General features: G+C 43.6%; 1 protein-coding gene across 1 annotated transcript in view; it reads right to left on the minus strand.

Annotated features, from left to right (window-relative positions):
• Positions 1-21,524, minus strand: part of neo1a (neogenin 1a) — a 162,519-nt gene that overhangs the window by 72,701 nt on the left and 68,294 nt on the right. Inside the window, 2 exon segments of the mRNA XM_054610588.1 lie at positions 2,804-2,954; positions 5,048-5,323. Of these exon segments, the coding sequence (XP_054466563.1) occupies positions 2,804-2,954; positions 5,048-5,323 (427 nt within the window).

The raw sequence follows: 21,524 nt of genomic DNA on the forward strand, positions 1-21,524 counted from the left end.
TGGATCAGATCACACAATATCAACCCGATAACAGTCTGAGCAGACAAACGTGGGGCATCAGGATCCGTGGAAGGCAACCGACGCATCACCATGTCCCGACATCATGTCTTTATTTTATGTCAATGAACTTGTAACCATTTGACTATCACCCTCTGCTCGCATGTATATGTAAAAAAAAAATGTCCTTCTAGAGTCCTTCTTCCCAGCTTAGTGATGGTTAATGGTTCCAGGTTCTCTTTCATTCATAAAAATATGTAAACATACATAAACACTTGTTGTTAGTGGTGTCAGGTGGAAATGAGAAGCAATGGCAGCATCTCCTTTCCAAACTCAGACAAGTATGTAGAGACTGGTAGCTATGACGATCTGGGTCCAATATGTAGTCTAACATGTATCTGCCAAGTCACAGCAAGAATGTATTGACAGTGATGATGCTTTATATGACACTGTGAAGTCTCAAAAGAGAGACACGTGGTGTTTTTTGACTTCTAAGAGATGTATACAGTACCTCAACAGAGAAATATCAAATTCTCTACAACTGAGAGTTAGAAAACCACCTGTTCTAAATTTCAATTTCAGCTCTTCGCTCTGTCCCCATCTGTCATCGCAGACATCAAAGAGTTCCATTGATGCCTTTAAGTCCTACATGGCAATATGGACAGGTGATACAAAAGAAACGGCAATGTCTGTCTTCTGGCAGGTTATGAAAAAAAAAACATACTAATGAGACTCTTCAAAGACTTAAGACAGAAATCCAACTTTTAACAGAAATCCTTTTCATGGCACATTTTGAAAGAAGACTTTTGACGGATTCCACTGTGTCTTTAAAAGCATCCTCAAGTACGTCTGAGGAGTCAGTCAGCCATGGGAGCGACTAGTGCAGAATTACAGAGGAGAATTAGACATCCAAGAATCTGAATTGTCTTAAAAAAAAAAAGAAAAAAAAAAAACACCATATATTTTATGTTGCACTTCTTTCTGTTGGATCGCGTACACTATCCGTGGCCCGGAGTAGAACCGGCTCTGTGCTGTGTTGTGAACGCAGGCTGAGAGAGAGACGCAGAAAGAAAACAAGAGACGCGACCAAGTTGAAGCACCGGCGGCAGAAGCTGAACGTGATAATCCCCGCTGTCAGCGAGTCACCCTGCCTTCAATTGGTGGCTCTGACACATCTTTATAAACCTTCATCTCATGTCTGCAGCTTCGGCGTCGCCGCTTCCAAGGCCCTGTTTGTGCTGTGCACCAAAGACCAATTAGACGCTCTTTGCAGATTCCCCTCTCTCTCTCGCTCCCTCCCTCTCTTTCTCCCTTGGACTGAATGCCACACTGATTCTTAATTGACAGCAGCTCTCTTCTATCTCTCATGTAATGCCTGAGAGGGACCGGAGACTCTCAAGGAGAAAAGACAAAGTTCCACTGCTATCCTTTTTAATTGTCAATGTCGTATTAAAATCAAAAGAACGGTCTGGGTAATGTATTCGCCACACAATCCGTTTCTGCTCTGAAGGCAGGAGCATGGAGGTCCACTTTAAAAATCGCACAGACTTCCCTGGTTGTTCAGGGTACGCTTGCTAATTACGAGCGGAGGCACCCTAGGGGGGGGCGTGTATTCACGCTGGATGGTGTTTTGCAGTTAATACAAGGTAGATTAATAAGTACCGTTTTAGCCAGCTCCCATTGGAGGTCAGAGAAACTCTCAGAGGATTCCATAGGTGTTAAAGACATTGAACTTGAGGTATGGAAACATGGCTGCACGGTGGTGTAGTGGTTAGCACTGTCGCCTCACAGCAAGAGGGGCCTGGGTTCAATTCCCGGGCCAGACAACCTTCTGTGTGGAGTTTGCATGTTCTCCCCGTGTCAGCGTGGGTTCTCTCCGGGTTCTCCGGCTTCCTCCCACAGTCCAAAGACATGCAGCTTAGGTGCATTGAAGACTCAAAAAATTTCCCGTAGGTGTGGATGTGAGCGTGAGTGGTTGTCTGTCTCTATATGTCAGCCCTGCGACAGACTGGCGACCTGTCCAGGGCGTACCCTGCCTTCGCCCATTGACAGCTGGGATCGGCTTCAGCACCCCCGCGACCCTTAACTGGATAAGCGGTTATGGAAGATGGATGGTATGGAAACATGCTTGGAACTTCAGGTTGGAGAGTCTAATGACGTTCTAGCTCACACCACACTGGAGCCTTGATGACCTTACGTTTAATGTCACTGAAGATAGAAAAGTCTCCGTCTTGGCTCGGATTAAGATGAATGAGGCCTGTTTTAGCTTTTAACCCACACAAGTTGCAGAGTCATTATACTGCAGGACCGGTACACAGGGTTTAGGCCAACAAAGTGCTTCCTTATAGTAATTGGTCAGACTCAAGCTTCCCATGTCTATTGAAATTCTCTCTGAGGGATTTGAGCTGCTCTGCGGCTGAGCTAATGAGAGCCAGAGGAGTGAGAGCACAGGCACTGTGACACTCTCTCCCGGCTCTTAATTTGTGAACTTCCCCCTCAGCTGGCAACCCCGGCAGCCTCGACTCCCAGCTGAAGAGGCTCCTTATCACCCCAGGTATGCCCCCCCCCTTAATACCACAACCCAGCAGTGGCAGAAAAGCATTGACACCTTGGGAAGCCAGGGCCAGGATTAGGTCTAACGGGTAAAGGTGTTTTTGTAAGGCAGGTTTGAATAAGATATAGCACACCGGTTTCTACACGACTAAGAGCAAAAACCTGCCTCAAGAAATTCGTATTTTTACGAATATTTTTTTATTTCTCAAATGGTACGGTGAGTCAAAGTTACAGCCAGAGTTCATGCTCCTACCTTTCTTCCAGCAGCTTGTCTCCAAACATCCAACGAACGTGCGGCGCAGGGAAACCAGTGGCCACGCAGGGCAGCAGCACGCTGGCGCCCACCGACTTGGTCGCCGCCGCGGCCTGCACCAGGAACTCCGGCTTCCTCTCTTCTCCGGTTTCTTGTACGTGAGAGAAAGAAGGGAGAAAAAAAAGGTCAGGGTTAAGGCCGAGGTTAAGGCTGGGGTGTGTAAGTGAAGCAGAGCAGCAACCTTTGACAATAACGGGTGTCATCCGTCTTAAAAACTTCAAAAGGACTCGTGTCTGACGGGGCAGTCCTTCCCGACACCCACACCGACAACGGTCAGATGAATAATGTCCATGTTGACGTCTGAGACAGCTGAGCTCTCAGCTCTTTAGCAGTTCAAAGCGATCCAATATAATTCCAGCTGCTACTAACTGCCTGAATAGCATCCTGCAATAACCAGAGGGTCATGTGTGACCGCAGCACATACACACACACACAGGACCTCAGCACCATCAGTTAATCTTAGATCATAACTCTATAAAGCTTTTTTATTAAAAAACTGAAATGCTTGAAATCTTTTTTCAAAAGCTGATTTGTTGCGACTTCAAAGAAACCAAATAACTATAAATGCGCTTCAACATCTGGTTGCATCAAAACAAAATTTCTTCCATTTCCTGGCACAGCTTCGTGAGTTTCCCTTCTGTAAACATCCAGCCTTTAGCCACTCCAACACGCATCCTTGGAGGAGACACACAGAGATAAAGACCCCCACTGGGGTCTTGTTGAAGTCTGATTTATGACCTCTAATATCTTCTCTGTGCTGCCAAGAGCCTGGTGCTTAACAACTCAGTAAATAAAACTTTTGGATGGGGGGGGGGGGGGGGGGGGGACTAGACGCTGCCACAATGGAATTCAGCCCCCCTTTTTGAGCAACAACTGAGTTACTGCAGCATCACTGATGACCTCACGGGGAGTTCTACCACTCCTTTTGGCATTCAACCATCTCTACAGTTCATCAGCTGAGCAGATTCTTCCGATGCTAACAGGTAGGGAGCGGCCCAAAGACGACGCCATGTGCCACTTTAATCAAATGAGGCACTGAACTATATTTTAATTTTCGATTGACTGCACAAGTGGTTCAGCAATAGAAGCTCTAACATAATTGCACTGTAATCATGGGTGTGAAAATGTTTTGATTGAAGGGGGTCTAGTGAGGACAAGCAGGAAAAAGGATTTCACTATCAGATAACAATGGACACATAGTGCTAAACAAATCTGAAATCATTCCAGTAACCATCATGTGTGTTTGACTTTAAACTTAAGTATGTCAACCCTACATGAAGTCACTGATCTGCATAGAGTGCTGCAGGGATGAGGTATTTTTGTAGGCCAACCTGGATGTCAGCATCGCACTGGTTCCCCTGGCCAAAAGCCAATAAGATCTTTGGATTATTGCAGAAAACAAGCTCCGTGGCTAACACGAGTTTATGATACTTGCATGTTTTGTTCAGCAAGATAATCTCCATAAATGAGCACCACTTTCATGGTTTTTTGAAAAGCAAATATAATTGGCAGATGTAAAAAAGCTTAAATACTGCCTCTGGGTTCCAAGAGCGCAGGTAAACACAACGAGGCTGTGAACGCGGACGAGTTGGCATGATGAAGTTTTAAAGTCTCATTTATCCAGCATCCGCCTCTTTGAAGACAGGTAAAAGCTTCACAGTTCACAAGTCTCATCTCATACGGATGCACCAATCCAACTCCTTCACTTCCAGTAGTGATAGCTGTTCCTGGGCTTTAGGTATCGGCTGATCCAGAAAGCCCCGTCCGATATCAGAGTTTAATTAATAAGCTGTATGTCTCACTATGTGGAAGACATACAGGCTTTACTTAAACATTGCTTTCTTAGCTTTGTAAAATAAAATGTGTAGTAAATACATCGTTATTTATCAGAATAATGGTTACAGATCGGCATATTGTCAATTATTCTCTCATCCAGTTATTTGAGTAGGGATGGACTCAAAGGAAGTTAATGTCATATTTATGTCGTAGAAAAATGTTACACTTGTGTTAACCAAGGACCTTATTTCAGGCATCTAACCGAAAACCCGTTCAAAAAACTCACTGACCTCGAGATAAGTGAACAGGAAGTACATTTCAATGTATTAACTCTTTCCTGCAGAATTCTCTCGTCCCTGCGAGTCATTTCACCCGTTGCCTAACAAAACTTTTATTTCCTCAAACTACCTGGCAGTATCTGGAGCGTGGCCTCGTCGCTGGACTTGGACGACCCCACATTTTCCACCAGACAGCGGTAGAGGCCGGCGTCTGCCTCCGTGGCGTTGCTGATCACCAGGGCTCCGCTGGGCAGCTGGACCAGCCTGGCGCTCAGCTCCAGAGGCAGGCGGTCCTTCTCCCACCTGGTGAAGGGCACCAGATCTGAGTTGACCTCACACGCCATCACCTGGTTGTTCCCTAGATGCACGGTGGCCGCCGACGGCTGGCTGGCGAACCTTGGCATGCCTGAAAGACAACGACAAGACACGGATGTTAAAACCAGCACTCACTTCCAACATCAACAGAACAAGAAATATTTCTGTAACATTTTAGAATTTTAAATGGTCTTCCATAGTCGGCAAGAAAAAATGTAAGGGCCCTGATCTTCTTTGTATGAGTGATGGGATTCTGGCATTTCACCTTGAGAAAATAGCTTCTAATGTTATGCCTTCAGGACTGGGTTTACAATTTGTTCGATTTAATTTATTCAACTTTCAACTATATTTATTTTCAAAACATTTTCCTCAGCCAAGCTGGAAAAACAAACCTTCAACAAACCAACTACGGAATTATCTGTTTTAAACTATGACAAGATGTTTATTTGGTCTAATCTGAAAAACATAACAGAAAACTGGAAGCGACATCTTGCAATTCATATTCAGGATGGATTCTCAGGAGTGGAAAAGGGAAAAAAAATGCAACCTCCGTCTACCCCCGACCTCTTACACACACACACACACACACACACACACACACACACACACACACACACACACACACACACACACACACACACACACACACACACACACACACACACACACACACACACACACACACACACACACACACACACACACACACGTAGCACAATCACTTATGATGGTGGATGTTAATTTGCCACGCAGAGCAGCAGACACACAGCACTAATTAAAAAAAGGCTGGATCCACAGGCTGTTTGTGCTGCTGTAGCCCGACTTTCATCTCGACGCTAAATAATTATTTCCCGCGTTTGAAAGCATTGATCTGAAACCAACATCAGCGGGCTGCGTTGGAAACAATCGCAAACAATGGCTTCAGTGAAAAACAACTTACAATGTGTGAACTGCAAATGGTATTCTTGGGGTGTAATAAGGAAGAGGTGTTATTTTTAAATAAAAAGTAAGAAGGCCACTCCATCTATAATAAAAACATAATTTCAAGATGTGTTATTTCCATGGAGGGCCTCTTGAGTTTTTGGGCTGTTGTTGTTTCCTTGGTAATGCGTGTCTGTGTGTGTGTGTGTGTGCGTGTGCGTGTGTGTTAGAGAGAAAGGAGTGGATAACAATGTGCAACTAAGGATGAAAAAAGAGGCTTGTTTCAGTATATTTATTAATACACTTAGCCGGCTATAACTGTGTTTCTACACAGGAAGTGAGGCTGACGGCTTGCTGAGTGACGATTTGTCGTCCCTGCCCTCTCTCACCTACAGACAGCTCTTCAAATCCCCTGCCAAGAATGGCTCCAGGGTAAATCACACTTTAAGATAAGGCCCCAACAGCTACAGATTCTCGTCTGGTCGGGGGCCAACGTTCACAGCTTCTCCGAGCATATCTCTGAGCACACAATAGTTCAGCTAATATGGGCTTTAGCCGATTCCGGTGCTGATATTTTTCTATCGAAGCTGCCAATCACACACTGTATAATCACACCAGAGTGGAAGAAAAAGCCTCAGCTGAATCATTTAGATTAGAGTCAGTGAAGCTCCCCGCCGAATCCAATACGCTCTATGATTAGCAGCCGTAGTGCAGGCTCAGTAATCAGTCTCACCAACATTAGAGGGAATTCTGGGATATATATATATCGGGCTTTCGAAAGAACATACATCAAGAAAAATAGCTGTTTTTGAAAATCGAATTTCACTGCAGGTCAGGAAGATGTAACAGCAGTTACTTGATGGTGGTGTTTAATGTCAAAATTAATTAACTGAACCTAAATGTCATCTTCTTTAACACTATAAATTACACTATAAGCTGATATACGCTCACAGGCGGTCCTTTATCTGTCCAGTTATGCTGCTATATTTCATTATCTTGATGATATTAACTAAATGTACATTATGTTCTATGTAAAGCATTGTACTATATCTACGGATGTGTTTCCTGTTACGACAGTGAGAGTCACCTGAGCAACTTTTTGATTGTGCTTTGGCGTTATGTTGTTGTGATAGAGAGTGACATGTTATTAAAGGTTATTCAATTCGTCAAGTGGACGACACGGGACGGATGGTGGCTGATATTTAATTTTTAAAAAAAGGACAATATCTGCTCCACATGCAGTCGAGCTGATGCGTTTGTGTAATCTTGCTCGACCAACATAGAAAATAAAAAAAATGACACTAGCTTACACACCGCACGCAATACACCGAACAATTCAGCACTCTTATCATCGGGTATCAAGCACAAACGCTTGGAGTAACCCTCCGAGCGAACCAGAGGCACGGGCTGGCTTTAACTGAAATGTTAGACAGCGCTTTGGCTCAGGGAGCAGTGACATTTCAAAAGATGAGGTTGAGAAACGACGGTCCGAGTTAATGCGCCTCAGATCCAACAGCTCCAGATAGAAAAACCGCAGCTTTGTGTAACGGCTTGAGACTTGACATTTGAACCCGAAGAGGACGCGGGCAGTCGTCTGCAGACACGACAAGGGGATGACGGTTCCACAAAGACACCCCCCCTCTCCCTTTACAAGTTCAGCTCAGATCCGAGTGAGCGCTAAGTCCGCAGGGAATCTTCTCCGCTTCCCAGCTCTCCATCCACTAATCCTTTGTTCCCCCCGCCGTCATCACATCTCTCCAGGCTTGAGTTCATCGGTTTGCTGAGTCTCTGTGTGTGGATGCTAACTCGCACAGGCGTGACTTAAGATGTAGCCGGTGTTAATGAAGTGGAGGCTTCACGGTTATGATGTCTCTCGCATGTGGATGTTTTGAGTTTGTGCGTGCGTGCTATGAGGACTGGCTTAAGCGTACATAAGCACATTAAGAGGGTGTCGTGGCGTCGCGTTGTAGAAGGGAAGCAGCGAGTGTCGATGCCAACGCTATTGATTGCAATTAATCACAATTCTCAGTCTGAATCGACTGGGTGGGAGCTTCATTGTCCACACCCTTGCTCAGCACCATCTATTGAACACAAAGCTCTGTACTGCCAATTTGAACACCTACTACCGGAGTGTGAGGAGGCCAAACGATTGCAAGAGAGCAATAATGTCTCCGCGGTCAAAACGCAATAATGAGACGAGTTTAACGCTGATGGAAAGCAGTTTCTCTGCTCATTTCAAACGGCAGAAATTAGACTTCTGATCTTACCGTGCCTCCAAACAACATTTTGTGAGAAAATAATGCGGTTGCCAGATGCCTCCTGTGTGAAGAGCGGCTCGTTAGATTCACCAAAGCCCTACATCATCTGCTTGGCTTTGCCAGCAGAGCTTATGATTCTCTGAATGCTAATTTCACATGAATGAATAAATGGCAGTGTCCATCACCGCATGGATATTCACCAGGAAAGAATTGTGCCTCAGAGAGCGACCAACAGGCGTAACGACCGTCTACCCCGCCTCGGAGCCAAACCTTGAGTAACATCGCACACACTTAAATCACACAGTTGGGTTTCTACTATTCTTAATTAAAATCAGGTATAGAATAGCAATGAGCAGCTTAATGGAATATGCAGAAGGCTTTAAGGATCTCCCTCCAGATTCAACTGAATCACTAACCGGCTGCAGAATGGCTGCCTTTAGCCTCAGATCAAAAAGTACAACGGCACTCTATGTTACATATTTTTCAAGCAGTCGGTTTAAGTAATTAAGGGGGGGAAAAAGTGAAAATGGCTTACATTTTAGAGCTGCCCAGAGGGCTGCACCTCCTTATATGGTTCCAGCCTGACAAAGTGCTGTGTTTGGACTGGCAAGATGAAATAACACATTTTCCCCACTGTGAAAATTTGGAACGTAAAGAAAAAGAAAAGTGGACGCCGCTGCACCCGAGCAGGCTCATATTTTCCATTTAGACTGTTTATGTTTATACCCAAGTGATAAGATCTAACTTGATTACATCAGCTGAACGGAGACAGCTGCACTTTATCTCAAGCTTTCAATCTTTTATTCCTAATTGCATAGAAATTACCCCCAGTGACTAAGCAGGGCAATTAATACCGGTTTATTTACATAAACATTGCTACCAGCATAGCTTAATTCATTAATAGAATTATCGAAGTATTTATTGCTACATGTACCTCTACCAACTCGGACTAGATTATGATTCAGATGCATGATAATAAAATCCATGTATTACATAGCAGTGTGAATCAGCTCACATCTATCTCTGCCACAACAACAACAACAACAACAACAACAACTGCATTCACAAAGAGGAAGAATAGAAAAATTGAATGCTGGAGGCCGGGCAATATAACAGTCTATATGATAAATCTTCAAATGCACAACTATGAATGTGTCAACTGATAAAAAAGGATAATATCTACAATTACTAAAAAAACTGCATTGCACAAAAGCAGTTTTATTCATCTACTTTATCAATTTGGCAGTCCACACTTTTGCAACACAAACTGCAAAATACACAAAACTTCCTGCTAATGCTGTCGAAAGTCTATTTCAGTCAGAAAGATGTGCCTTTGCTGGATTAGTCCTGTCTAAAGGCATTATGGGATACTAACTAAAACCATGCACATTGCAGTTTACTCAACTCTGGGGCCTGGACTGACCGGTCACTTGTGATGCGTTTCCCTGCTGTGGCTAATGCCCCCTGCTGGCACAAGTAGCAGTTGTTTGAAATACATTTGAACTTGAATGCAACACTGAAAACAGAAGGACCAGTAGAGAATAGCTATTGGAGGTTTTATCCATCACATCTACTATGAAGCTCGGTACCAGAAGATTGGGAGATCGCTCAGCAGTAAATGTTCGGTTTTGCTGTTAGTCCCCTTATGATCCAAGAGCACGGTATTCTCTCTGGATTTGACATTTAACAATCGTGAACAATCAGGAGGAAGAAATGCACCACAAAAGAGCCTCAGATCCCAATTTCTCCACTGATAGCAGAGTCAGTAGAGCAGAATGCAACGCAGACACAACTGGGACTGTCGTTGTGATCACGCTATCATTTCCACTACTCCTCTCCATCTCTGAATTCAACAAGTTCACGCCCATTCTCTGGGGGTTGGTGAAAGTCATTCTGGGGATATGTGGGGAAATCGATACCTGAAATTGAAGCACACAAGTCAGGTTGAAGGAAGGCGGGTACAATAAGAAAGTAGATTAAAGCCCTTCAGGTCAGAATAATTCCTGGAACGCACCGACTGTTACAAATTGATATTTGCTAGTGTATGACCGTCTGAAGGGAGTCGGGTTTTCCCTTAAAGCACCGCCATCCTTCCTCCACTACAGTAGCTCCGCCTTTTCCCGTCAACACTGTCCTCCCTTATCAACACATCTATTACAGTTTTGCATCCCGCGCACACAAAAGAAGGGCAACGATGACAATCCTTTTGTTAGTGATTTTATGAATTTTTAATAGACGGAGCCAAATCAAGTTTGCTGAGCCAGGAAGAGAACACTTTCAGCCAGTGAGGTGTTAGATCCAAGAGCGTATTACACCGAGTGTGAAGTCATCCAATCAATGGCAATGTGAATGTGAGACTGAGATTGGAATGGAGAAAGGGGAGAGGGGGAGGAGTGGCAGGGAGATCAAGCAGTCCCAAAAAAAAAAAAAAGAAAAGACAACAATGTCTATTAGAAGCATTGGCTTTGACTATTGTGTGCTTAGCCAAGGTCTAAATGTATTTCCCTGCTGTAAAAACCCCCGTGTACAATATGTACAATGCGTGCTTTATTCAGTTCACTGCCTCTTTCTGTTCCTGCTCCCTTTAAGGCCAGCTGCTGCGTAAGTGATTATTAATTCCCTAATTGATGGTTTCAGAGCTTCGGGGGAGAATATTTCTAAGAAGTCCTCCATTACAGGAAATCATGCCATTCAGCCTACGTACCTAAGGTTACAGTCTTACAGTAAAACAGTGAAGTGTTCAGGCCGTATTGGTAGTTTGTAATTCGAGAGGATTTCAAATGTACAATTTAAACAGAGCTTCACGGAGTCGAACACAAAAGGAAACTCTTGAAGGATATGCAGATATCAGAGTGGGCTGAAACGTATGAGCTGAAAGAGTCTGTAGCATTTCCATTCAGTCTGGTATTCCCCCCATTTATCCAAATATGCACATTATGATTCCCTCTATAGATCCGCCTTAGCTGAATATCTTGTAAACAAGCTTAGTAATACTGTTTGATGTCAGTTCAAACCACATTTCTTTAGAGGGTATGATTTAAATTTTGTTTCATATTTATTCTCATTATTATCTATTTAAGTACTTCCTCATTGCATGTGTTTTTGTTCATTTTTTAAAAAGAAAAAAACATAAGTTTAATAGAATCTTAAGTAAAGAGGTAAACATGAACCACCAAAGTATGGTTTACATTTTGTCCTACCTTGTCATTTGAATGTGCCTTCATCATTTCAAGTGTTGATTGTAAAAAGAAATGTTTATCAGTTTATTAGCTACTCCTGCACAATGCTATTCAATAGCTGTAGTAGGATTTATTGTAGTTTTATTGTGTTGGATTTTGGATTTAGACGAAGTCAAGAGTATTTCATGTGATATTTGTCTTCAGAAATGTTCTAATGCTAGACTAAAGCTTTAAAAAACTAGATATTTCACTTATTTGAGTGTTATTTATCCAATTTCAGGGTTTACGTTTGACTCTTAAGATCGGATTAAAAAGTCGGTGGGTCGATACCTTCAGGGCTTCTGAGAAAGCTCTGCTGGACCAAAATGTTCAGAGGGTTTAACGCGAGAAAATAAATCTCCCATTGGTAAAGCATTGGTCATGTGTGATTATTAATACATTAATGCACTCTGTGTGTGCACGCAAGTTCCTGCCCATTAGCAGGGCAGTAAACGACTATCAGTTGCATAAGAGACAGATGCTTATATTTCTGTTATAAAAAACTTGAATTGCAATGTATTATAAAACCCACTCCAACACATTCCTTCCAAACACCATGAAGACAACATTGTTCGACCCCCCATATCACTCTTAATAGAACCACTTCAGGGGTTTTGCAGAGAAAAAAAATGATTATTCTATCTCTGTAGTGCAGCCGCGATCATTGTGAAATTTAGCTTTGATGGGTGGAGCTTTAGTTATGTTCTAAAGTGGCTTTGCATGTTGCATGTAAACCACAGCATGACTTCTTTAAATCCTACGCCAAGAGGGAGTTTTTGTTTAATTCAAATATGGGATGTAGTGAAAAAAAAAACGGGGCCGATTGAAGTATTTTACAAAGTAAACCTCAATGTCTAAATACAAAGTTTGCATGGCATTTTAGGGGTAAATATAATAAATGCATAGCCAGCGTTTTATGAGAGAGAGACTGTGGGTGTTCAACTAAAAATACATAAACTTGCAAATTCAGAGCTGAACAATCAACTTGGAGGAAAGAAAAACAAGAGTTTACTGCTTCAACGCTGCACAAAGTCAAGAGCAGTGAGACGAACAGGAATTCTGAAGGTCCTGTCAGCTTATAGAATATGTTTACTGATGTTTTTCCCTCGCTCCACAGTTAAAAGGTAACAGCAACCTTCATCCTGTCGGGGGCTGACAGGTGGGAGGTCTCCCAAGATTGACAAGTATGAAAAACAGGATTAATTAATGACTGTGTTGGAATCTAATAAAGGAGTCACCGAGGCACTCCATCATGCATGAAGCCTGACAAGCCTGACACACTGAGGAAATGATGAAATGCACAGTCTGGCTGTGTCATCGCAACGTGTTTGTCTTCCCAAAGCGACAGGGAGGGGAGCCTGTTATGGTGGCTGCCACAACAGAAATGATGTTGGACCATTAAACTTGTCTAAATGTTCATTCATCAAATATGTTCAGTTTCCATCTGATCCAAACAGCTGTCTGTTAAAATAAACACACAACAATGAAACCGGTTTACGACTGAGCTTAAAAAAAAAAAAAAGAAACAGCTTACTCCAATAACCCGTAGGCAGACGGAAACAATCAGTGGAAAGCTGTGATGTGAGAATGTATCAGTACTTCTGCAGAACAATGGCAACCGCGAAAGTGCACACACACACACACACACACACACACATGCTGGTGTAGTGAACACGCCTCTGAAGGACGGACAGGAGACGGATGTGTGGCGTTCCACGGGAGTCGGCCTCAGACGGAGGTTCTTATTTTATCCACTGGGCTGTAAAAATGGCTCTCGGGCGGATGAGAGGACAGAAGGAGCATATCCCGACCTTGTAACCAGCCGCTGTCTACGGTAGACAACTGGTGTCCCAGAATGACACAACAGACAATTGGTAAATTTCCAACATGAAGATGCTGGTGGCAGATTAATACAAAATAATTTCATTTCTGAAAACAAAGACGGAAACAGAAAACAGAGACAGAAACCTGGTGGAGCAGTAGAAGTGCATTCAGGCCATTGATCCACAGCCAGCAGACACCTTTAAGTGTGTTAAGCTAACTCTGCAGGGCTTAACATCTCTGATAGCTCTCAGCCAGGGGAGGGATATCTTTAGCTGCTAAGCCACTCTGGGTGCAGAGCAGATGTTGCACAAAGCACGCCCTTCTAAACATTTGTGACTATCAGCGGACGGGCCCTGAGGCGCGGCTGCTGTTTAGAGTACAGCTGAGGCGAGGAGAAGTCACCGCCGCCTGATTACTGCATCTCTCACTTTTTTTTTTCTCCGCAGAAGCGATTCCTCGCTTTGTGTTTTTTTACAACGACGCTCAGAAAGACGGAGGCAATGTAACGTGCGGTTAAGTCACTCTGAAACGCAAACGCTCTGAACAAACGTCAGTGAACTGCCTCTCCATTGTGCATGTAACAAGTGTGACAAGTTGCTTGTTTTGATTGCTGGATTTCTTTTGTGCGTGCTTTGTAGTTAAAAAAAAAAAAAAAAAAAAAAGGCCTTAAAATGAAATAACACACAATCAATTGTGTCTTGATGGGAAATGACACATGGGCATGAAGCACAGTTGGCACTCTGACAGCTCCTGATTGCCTGTTGTGGGAAACAGACAGAGGAGAGACTACACGGAGGCTCATGGATGGTGATGGTGATGGTGATGGAAGGAGAAGGACGCCTGACAGGGCTGGGTCAGTGGTTGCCATGGGAACATCGATGAGAAGGCAATCCAGATTGTACAGTTCAAAGAAGCATGGAACAATTTGCAAATCAATATATGTTTTTTTTTTTTTACTATGTCAACTATCTATATCATGTGTGGTAATTAAATGTATGAATATATTTCACTTTAGTTGATTCCAATGCAAACGGTTAATGTGGTTGAGGAATGATTATTATCAGGATTGGCCGTTATGGAAACCACGTCTTCTTTTTTTGGGACAAATCTGTTCGTTTAGACATCATTGAATGCTTCACAGTGAATCAATATATTTACAGTATAATGTGGAGCGCCTTCCTTGGTGAAAAGTGCTGAATACCCACAACTGACCCAATAACCGGCACACATTGCATTCATTTTAAATATCTGAAGACTACATATGTATAGAAGGAAAAAGAAAACTAAGTAAATCCAAAGCCCTGAAAGGCAAATCGACATATCTTACTGTATTTGACTCATATTACAAGGTTCAACTGCTGTCTTAATGGTAACATTTCACTCAGGATGATGATGCACAGCGTCCTGGTTGTGTATACAAGATGCATGATTCATTATGCAGAGGTTCCAGGAAGGTTACTGTAACGCCTCAGTTAATATAATGAATCATTAAGTTGTAGGGGCATTTATGGGATAGAAAAACAGATGAAAAATTCATGGCACACTACATATTGTCCAATGCTTATTATTTACTAAGTTACTTTTATCAAACTACAATGATTATGTAAATATTACATATGTGCCTGCTCAGTCAAACCATGGAACCTGAAATACAAATTGGAGAATGTTCTGCCCTCTCTTCTCCACAAAGACAAAAACTGTCAATATTTGTTAAGAGCCATCCGGGCAGACATCACATCCACACAGCGGGGGGTCAATCGTAAGCTTTTAAAATGTCGATGTGCATGACCTTGCTTTATTTTTTGCTTTTTTTCTATTAATAGGAAACGGGGACGTAAGGCTGCAACTAATGATTATTTTCTTTATCAACTAATCTGCAGAATATTGGTTGATAAACTTATTTGGTCAAATGTGAAAAGATTCCCAACACTCTTTCATCACAGTTCCCCCAGAGCTCAATTGATAAACAAAAGATATTCACTTATATCACGTAAGACAAAGAAAAGCAGCAAATCATAGTGAGACGATGGAACCAGGTAAGTTTGTTTGTTTAAGTTTTTCAATGTGACTTTTGTCAATTCAAAATCATGCCAGGATGCATTAACTGTCAAGTCTGTACGCTCTGAGATCAGATCTTGCTCTCGCATTGGGATCCGATCCACCAGACCACATGTAGAGGGAAGCCTGGCTCGCTTTGAGTTTGGAGCTCAGTGGGGATTGATCAGTATGTTGGCACAATCTGGACAAAGGGAAGAGAGGAGGAAACCAGAAACCCGAGCCACCTGCTGTGTGAATCACTGCTGATAAAAACCCAACATTTCTTGATTTTGCTGCTTTTTTAATTAACGAAATAATGGGGGACTTTTATCGTGAAGAATTTATGGGAACATGTGTTTTATCACAGAATTGGCGGATCTTTGTAAGCTGCTATTTTTAATAAAACAAGTCTACTAGTACTGCAGGGAGGAAGAGTGAATGCAGTAAATGCAACAAAGAACTGAAACATGTTCATCTGGCATTTTATAGCCGCTTCTTCCACCACAAAATACACTCGATCACTCTATGAGGGAGGTTGGACTAAAGTGTCAAGCGTGGACACTCACATATGCAGATGAAGCACTTTGGATCTGGCGCATCAGATCACAAAAGCAACATTTAAATATCAAGTGGAACACATCTCTTTAACTGTGGCTCTTTGGAGCTGGGGGATGTGACCGTGTGTCCATGTCGGACTAATGCAGAGCCTGCAGTCTGTGAGTCAGCATGTAAGCGTTTCATTTTCCCTTCCAGCGTATCACGTGTCTCTCCTGCTTCCCATGTGCGTTTGTTTCACCTGTTCACAGTTAGACCTCGAGCCAAGCCAACCCCACCCCCAAAGGATCTGGAGAGAAACGAGGCCTTTTTCATTACAGGTAATTGAGTTGTAGCTGAAACATTACTGATTGCATTAGGAAACCTTAATCATGTTAAGGTGTCTTATTTTATCACTGGGAATTTAGCTCATTCTTTGCCCATTTTTGACGCTAACCTTCTGCAGAGGTCGTTGCCACGGGAGACCGTGGCGGCGGCTGCTCCCATTACCCGAGCACAGATAAATGTGTTGGCACTACGAGCGTACATCCCTTTGCTCTCTGTCTCACCTCCTCCTCCTCCTTTCCCCTCCTCCCTTATCAGGCAGGGCAGGGGGAGGAGGAGGAGGCGAGGCAGGAGAGGCTGCAGAGAGAAGCTCAACAGAGCCGCCGACCTCCAATGTCAGAGGAGTCACGTAATAATGAGGGATGTGTCCGTCAAAGCCGACACGGGTGCCGCAAGAAGAGCCGCCATCACCGGCCCCGTCCTCACATCCTTCATCAAGTGCTCGTTTCCTTAAGGGCCCCCCGAGCAACGCCCCGCTCCTCTTGGAATGAAGGGCCCCTCCGCCGGCTCAACAGGCCATCCGAATAAAAGGAGCCGAGCACGCCGCTGTCCTGCTGTTGATGGACACATAGATATGAGCTGAAGGGATAACCTCTCCCTCCTTCACTCTGTCCTGCTGCCTCCCCTCCCTCCCTCCCTCCCTGCAGCACCATCCGACCCCTCCTCACAATTTATCAGCCTCTTCTCTCGCCTCCTCCTCGCTCCCTGGATTACTCTCCACCACACACATTCTTGCAGTGTTCCACCCGTTCCCATCACCCATCACCCATCACCCCTCTCTCTTTCCCTCTGCGCCTTCCCGCCGCAGGTTTTTTTTTACGGTGGGAGCTCTTTTGTCTGCTGGAGAGGGGCATGCTGCTGCCGGTTCTTATCTGGAGATGTTGGCGGCACATCTGTAGATGTTATCGGCGGCCCTGTTGCTCTGCTTATGCTCCAGCCCGGGAAGAGCAGCTAGAGGGGGAAATGAGATGGATGGAGGATGGGGCTTGGGGGGGGGGGATGGAGGATCTTCCTCAGCAGAAATGATTAAGTAAGAGGCGGGGAGAGAGAGGGAGAGTCTATGGGATGGCGTTGTACACAAGCAAAACCAAGACCTGCAGAAAAAATAGGACTCCAGCATTCACAGTTTGCATTCTAACCTCTATATATTTCAGCAAACCACTTTCTCTAGCCAACACTAAAATTATTAAGGATATCTATTGATAAAAAAAAAAAAAAAAAAAACAGCTGACCTGTAGTTTATCATCATGGCACATTGATGAAAGAGCACACAGTTTTTGCCACTGAACTCTCCCCGTTTGCATTGATCTATAGGAGCTAAATGCAAATGTGTCAAACACCACACACAAGCACTGAGCAGACTTATTCTCTGGCATTTAGTTATTATCTTTAAAACAGTGTGTGGGTGTGCGCGCTTCAAATTATACCCCAGTGAAGCTAAAGTAGAACAAAAAAAAAACCTTTCCTGCATCAGTGAGTTTACATGTGCGCTGTGTTTAAAGAGGATGGTTGCACACATGCAGACATATTTGCACAAATAGTCGGTTTGTACCGCGTTTCATTGTGAAGTATCTGCAGCTGCTATGTGGAAAATATCAGCGTGTTTTTTTTTATGTCGGTGGTGCTGTTGATAATGAAATGCGCTGTGCACACACAATGAGGCAGGCTCAGGCAGTCAACCATGCCACACAAAGCATCAGCTTGAGCCCTGAACTTGAAGGGAATTGTCTTTTAAAGAGTCGAGGCAGGCAAAATGGCTGCTGACAACCTATCAGGAGATGGATGGGTTTCTCTACGGACCACTCTTCTCACCAGAAGAGCAAACAGGGGACTGTGTGGGCCTGGCAGCTTGGGACCAGCAGATGCTTCTGAAGACACAGATGCACGGCAGGATGATGATGTCACTCAACGTGGCCGAGGGCATTCATCATCGTTTACCTCGTCGAGGAGGTGTGATGGTGTGGCAAATTATCCTCAGTTAGCTGCCTTCAATCCACGACACCAAAAAAACCACAACATCCATCGCACCAATTTCAAATTCTTGTGCGTGTGCGCAAATAATGAGGGTTTAAATTTAGGATCGACATAACGGTGACAGGTTGAAGTTTAATGAAGAGAATGGAAAATAGAGTTGGAGAGCTGAGTGACAGATTGTCGAGTTTCATCAAGTGTGAGGAGCTGAAAGCTGAGATTTAAGAAAAAAAACACGACTGAAATGAAAGTTCAAAACTGTCGTGGTTGGATGATTAGAAGTTTATACACTTGAATTTATTCTAATAGTGAATACAGCTGATTGCTTGCGCCTGTCAAGAACTAAAGGATCAGAAATCAGTTTTTTTTTTCTCCTTCTCTCTTTTCCAAATTCAAGTAAACATCTTCGTGAGACGCTCCAGTGAGCCTCAAAAACAGGACGAACGGAGACGCTCACATTTCGAGGAGGGATATGACACGACGAGAACACCGACGTCTTCATGAAGACATGAAACACAACACAGTTTCAAAGTTTCATTAGCCATGTCTGGCAAGAGGCAGATGCCATGTATAATACAGATTAAACAAACGGCAGCAAACACAGACGCCAAATACAGTGAAAACACACCGCACATAATAAACAGGCTGCAAGACGGCAACACTGATGTTTGACTGAGAATGACACGACAGCAATTTACACCCTGAGCTGCCGACTCTTTACACACGACTGATAGGCAGGCTGTTTATTTATTGTGTTGAATTGAATTTTGCGAATATGAAGTGGATCTATTTAACGAGGGCAAACATGCAGCGGTGGCTTTTTGTCCAAATAGTACACAGAGAGAGAAAACGAAGCAGAGGTATTGAAACGTTCATATCGGGGAATAGCGAGGGAGTAACACAGTAACAATGAAAGCAATCGAACCAATCACTCAAGCCCAATGGAAAAGGATGCAACGGCTCTCCAGAACACCTGGCCGGTATGACAGAGTGGCGTTAGCAATTACTCCAGTCCATCTGCAGTGCGTTGCCTTCAAACGGAGCAGATGCTGCGTTGAATGCCTCTCAACAAAACCGACCTCTGGTGAGTCTTAACTGTACATATATATATATGTGTGATGTGTGTGTGTGTGTGTGTGTGTGTGTGTGTGTGTGTGCCTAAACATTGTGTCATCCAAACGTGGATAGGAACCATCCGAAGCCCACAGTAAGATGTGTGTGCTTGTGTTATACATATTTCAACGCTACAAATTGGTCGGCGTGTTTCTGTCCTTTGAGCGCACGGCTGCGCAATCCCCCCCCTTTGGCCTCAAGAAAGACGTGGTACATGTTCACCCAACATCAAAGACAAACGCTTCGATGAAACAGCTGTATCCGAGCTTACTGTGTGTTTCCTGGCTGTAAGAGTAGGAGGACCTGAGACCTGGGAGTGTTAAAATGCAGCACCGGGGTGCAAAGAAGCTGAGAGGTGAGGTAGAGAGGGGGGGGGGGGGGGGGTAAAAGTCATGGCAGTGTGTGCTTTAAAAATAAAACATGCTGCTGTAGTGCAGTTTTGTGCACTGTGTGTGTGTGTGTGTGTGTGAATAAACAATGGGGGAGATACTTATCATTGACCTTGGAGCGCAAGTTATTCTACAGCTTGGAGGAAGGCACACACACACACACACACACACACACACACACACACACACACACACACACACACACACACACACACACACACACACACACACACACACACACACACACACACACACACACACACACAGAGAGAGGAGGATGAGAATGTTTTCTCTCTCGTGCTCTTTTATCTTGCACAGGTTCTCCTCGGGGCAGAGTGCATTTCCCTGCTTTTATTAATTCAAACCAACACAAAACAACTTTCGGACTTCTCATGAAGTCCGGTAACGTTCTTAAAGGAACATGAACATTAGGACATCGATAACTCTCCCCGTGCTACCTTGAATTATTGACGAAAACTTTTTGTTTTTGTTATTTTTCTGCATTAAAACTGCGAAAAGTCTTGAATGAATTGAAGTAAATATGGGTCGTGTGTAAAAGCAAAAGTCTTATCGGAACATCTGTATATAAACTCTTTTGCGCCTGCACAAGCGTGAGACTGTTTATGCGGGAGTGTTTTTAAAGTAGTAATGTTGTAGCAAAGATGCATGTGAGCATACGACTGGATGAATGAGACTGGTGTGATACTGCATGAGTTGTGTGACAGTTTGTAAACAGATGTTCTGATATAGTTTTGCTGTTGTTGATCACGGCCCCCCCGTTTACTTCTTTAACCGAGGAGGCATGTGAAGAAGAAAAAAAAGTTTCCTTTGTAAATCAAAGGTAGCACCGGGTGACTAATAGATATATAAATGGTCTCTTTGGGGGTGAAGTATTCCTTAAAGTATGCGGCTCACTCAGTAATCAGCCCTCTGAACAATGAGGATCAGAGTCATGGCCCAGAGGCGACAATTTGTCAGAAATGTTGGCGTGAACAGTCGCCCCTACACCTGAACGTGTCAAAGAGCAAAGAGACGTTCACTGACTTTGGCAGGAGACAAACTATTTGTGCTCTTAGCGTTATTAAAAGGGGATTCTGTGACATTTTGTAAACAGAAATGTGACATGGCCTGTTATTACTGAAGCTGTGGATGTGATATAGAGTTATATAGTTTCTGGCTTCTTCTCTTTTGCTATTTTCTCTGATGGCTTTGGTGACAAATGCAACTGTGCAATGGCGTTAACTTGTGATGAATGTTAGTTAGAGTCTGATGGTGGCACCTTGCATGGTAGCCTGTCATCAGTGTGTGAATGGGTGAATGATATGTAATATACTACTGACTGTAAGTCGCTTTGGATAAAAGCCTCTGCTAAATGACTGTAATGTAATGTAATGTAATGTGTATTTGTGTGCATTGTATTGAATTTATACCTTTTTGGGTATTATTTACTATTATTGACTGTTGACTGTTAGCCAAATTGCCCCTCGGAGACATTAAAGCCGTACTCCACTCTATGATACAGCAGGACGCAATCGGTTGTACAACATTTCCATAATACCGCACAGCAACACTGACAGCAGGGAGCCGCAACCTGAACACTGCAAGCATTTATCTTTTCTTTTATAATCATCAATCAAGCCTCATCAGACTCACCTCAGTGAGTGAACCGCCTCTACACATCC

Source organism: Anoplopoma fimbria, chromosome 2, assembly GCF_027596085.1.
Source record: "Anoplopoma fimbria isolate UVic2021 breed Golden Eagle Sablefish chromosome 2, Afim_UVic_2022, whole genome shotgun sequence".
NCBI lineage: Eukaryota > Metazoa > Chordata > Actinopteri > Perciformes > Anoplopomatidae > Anoplopoma > Anoplopoma fimbria.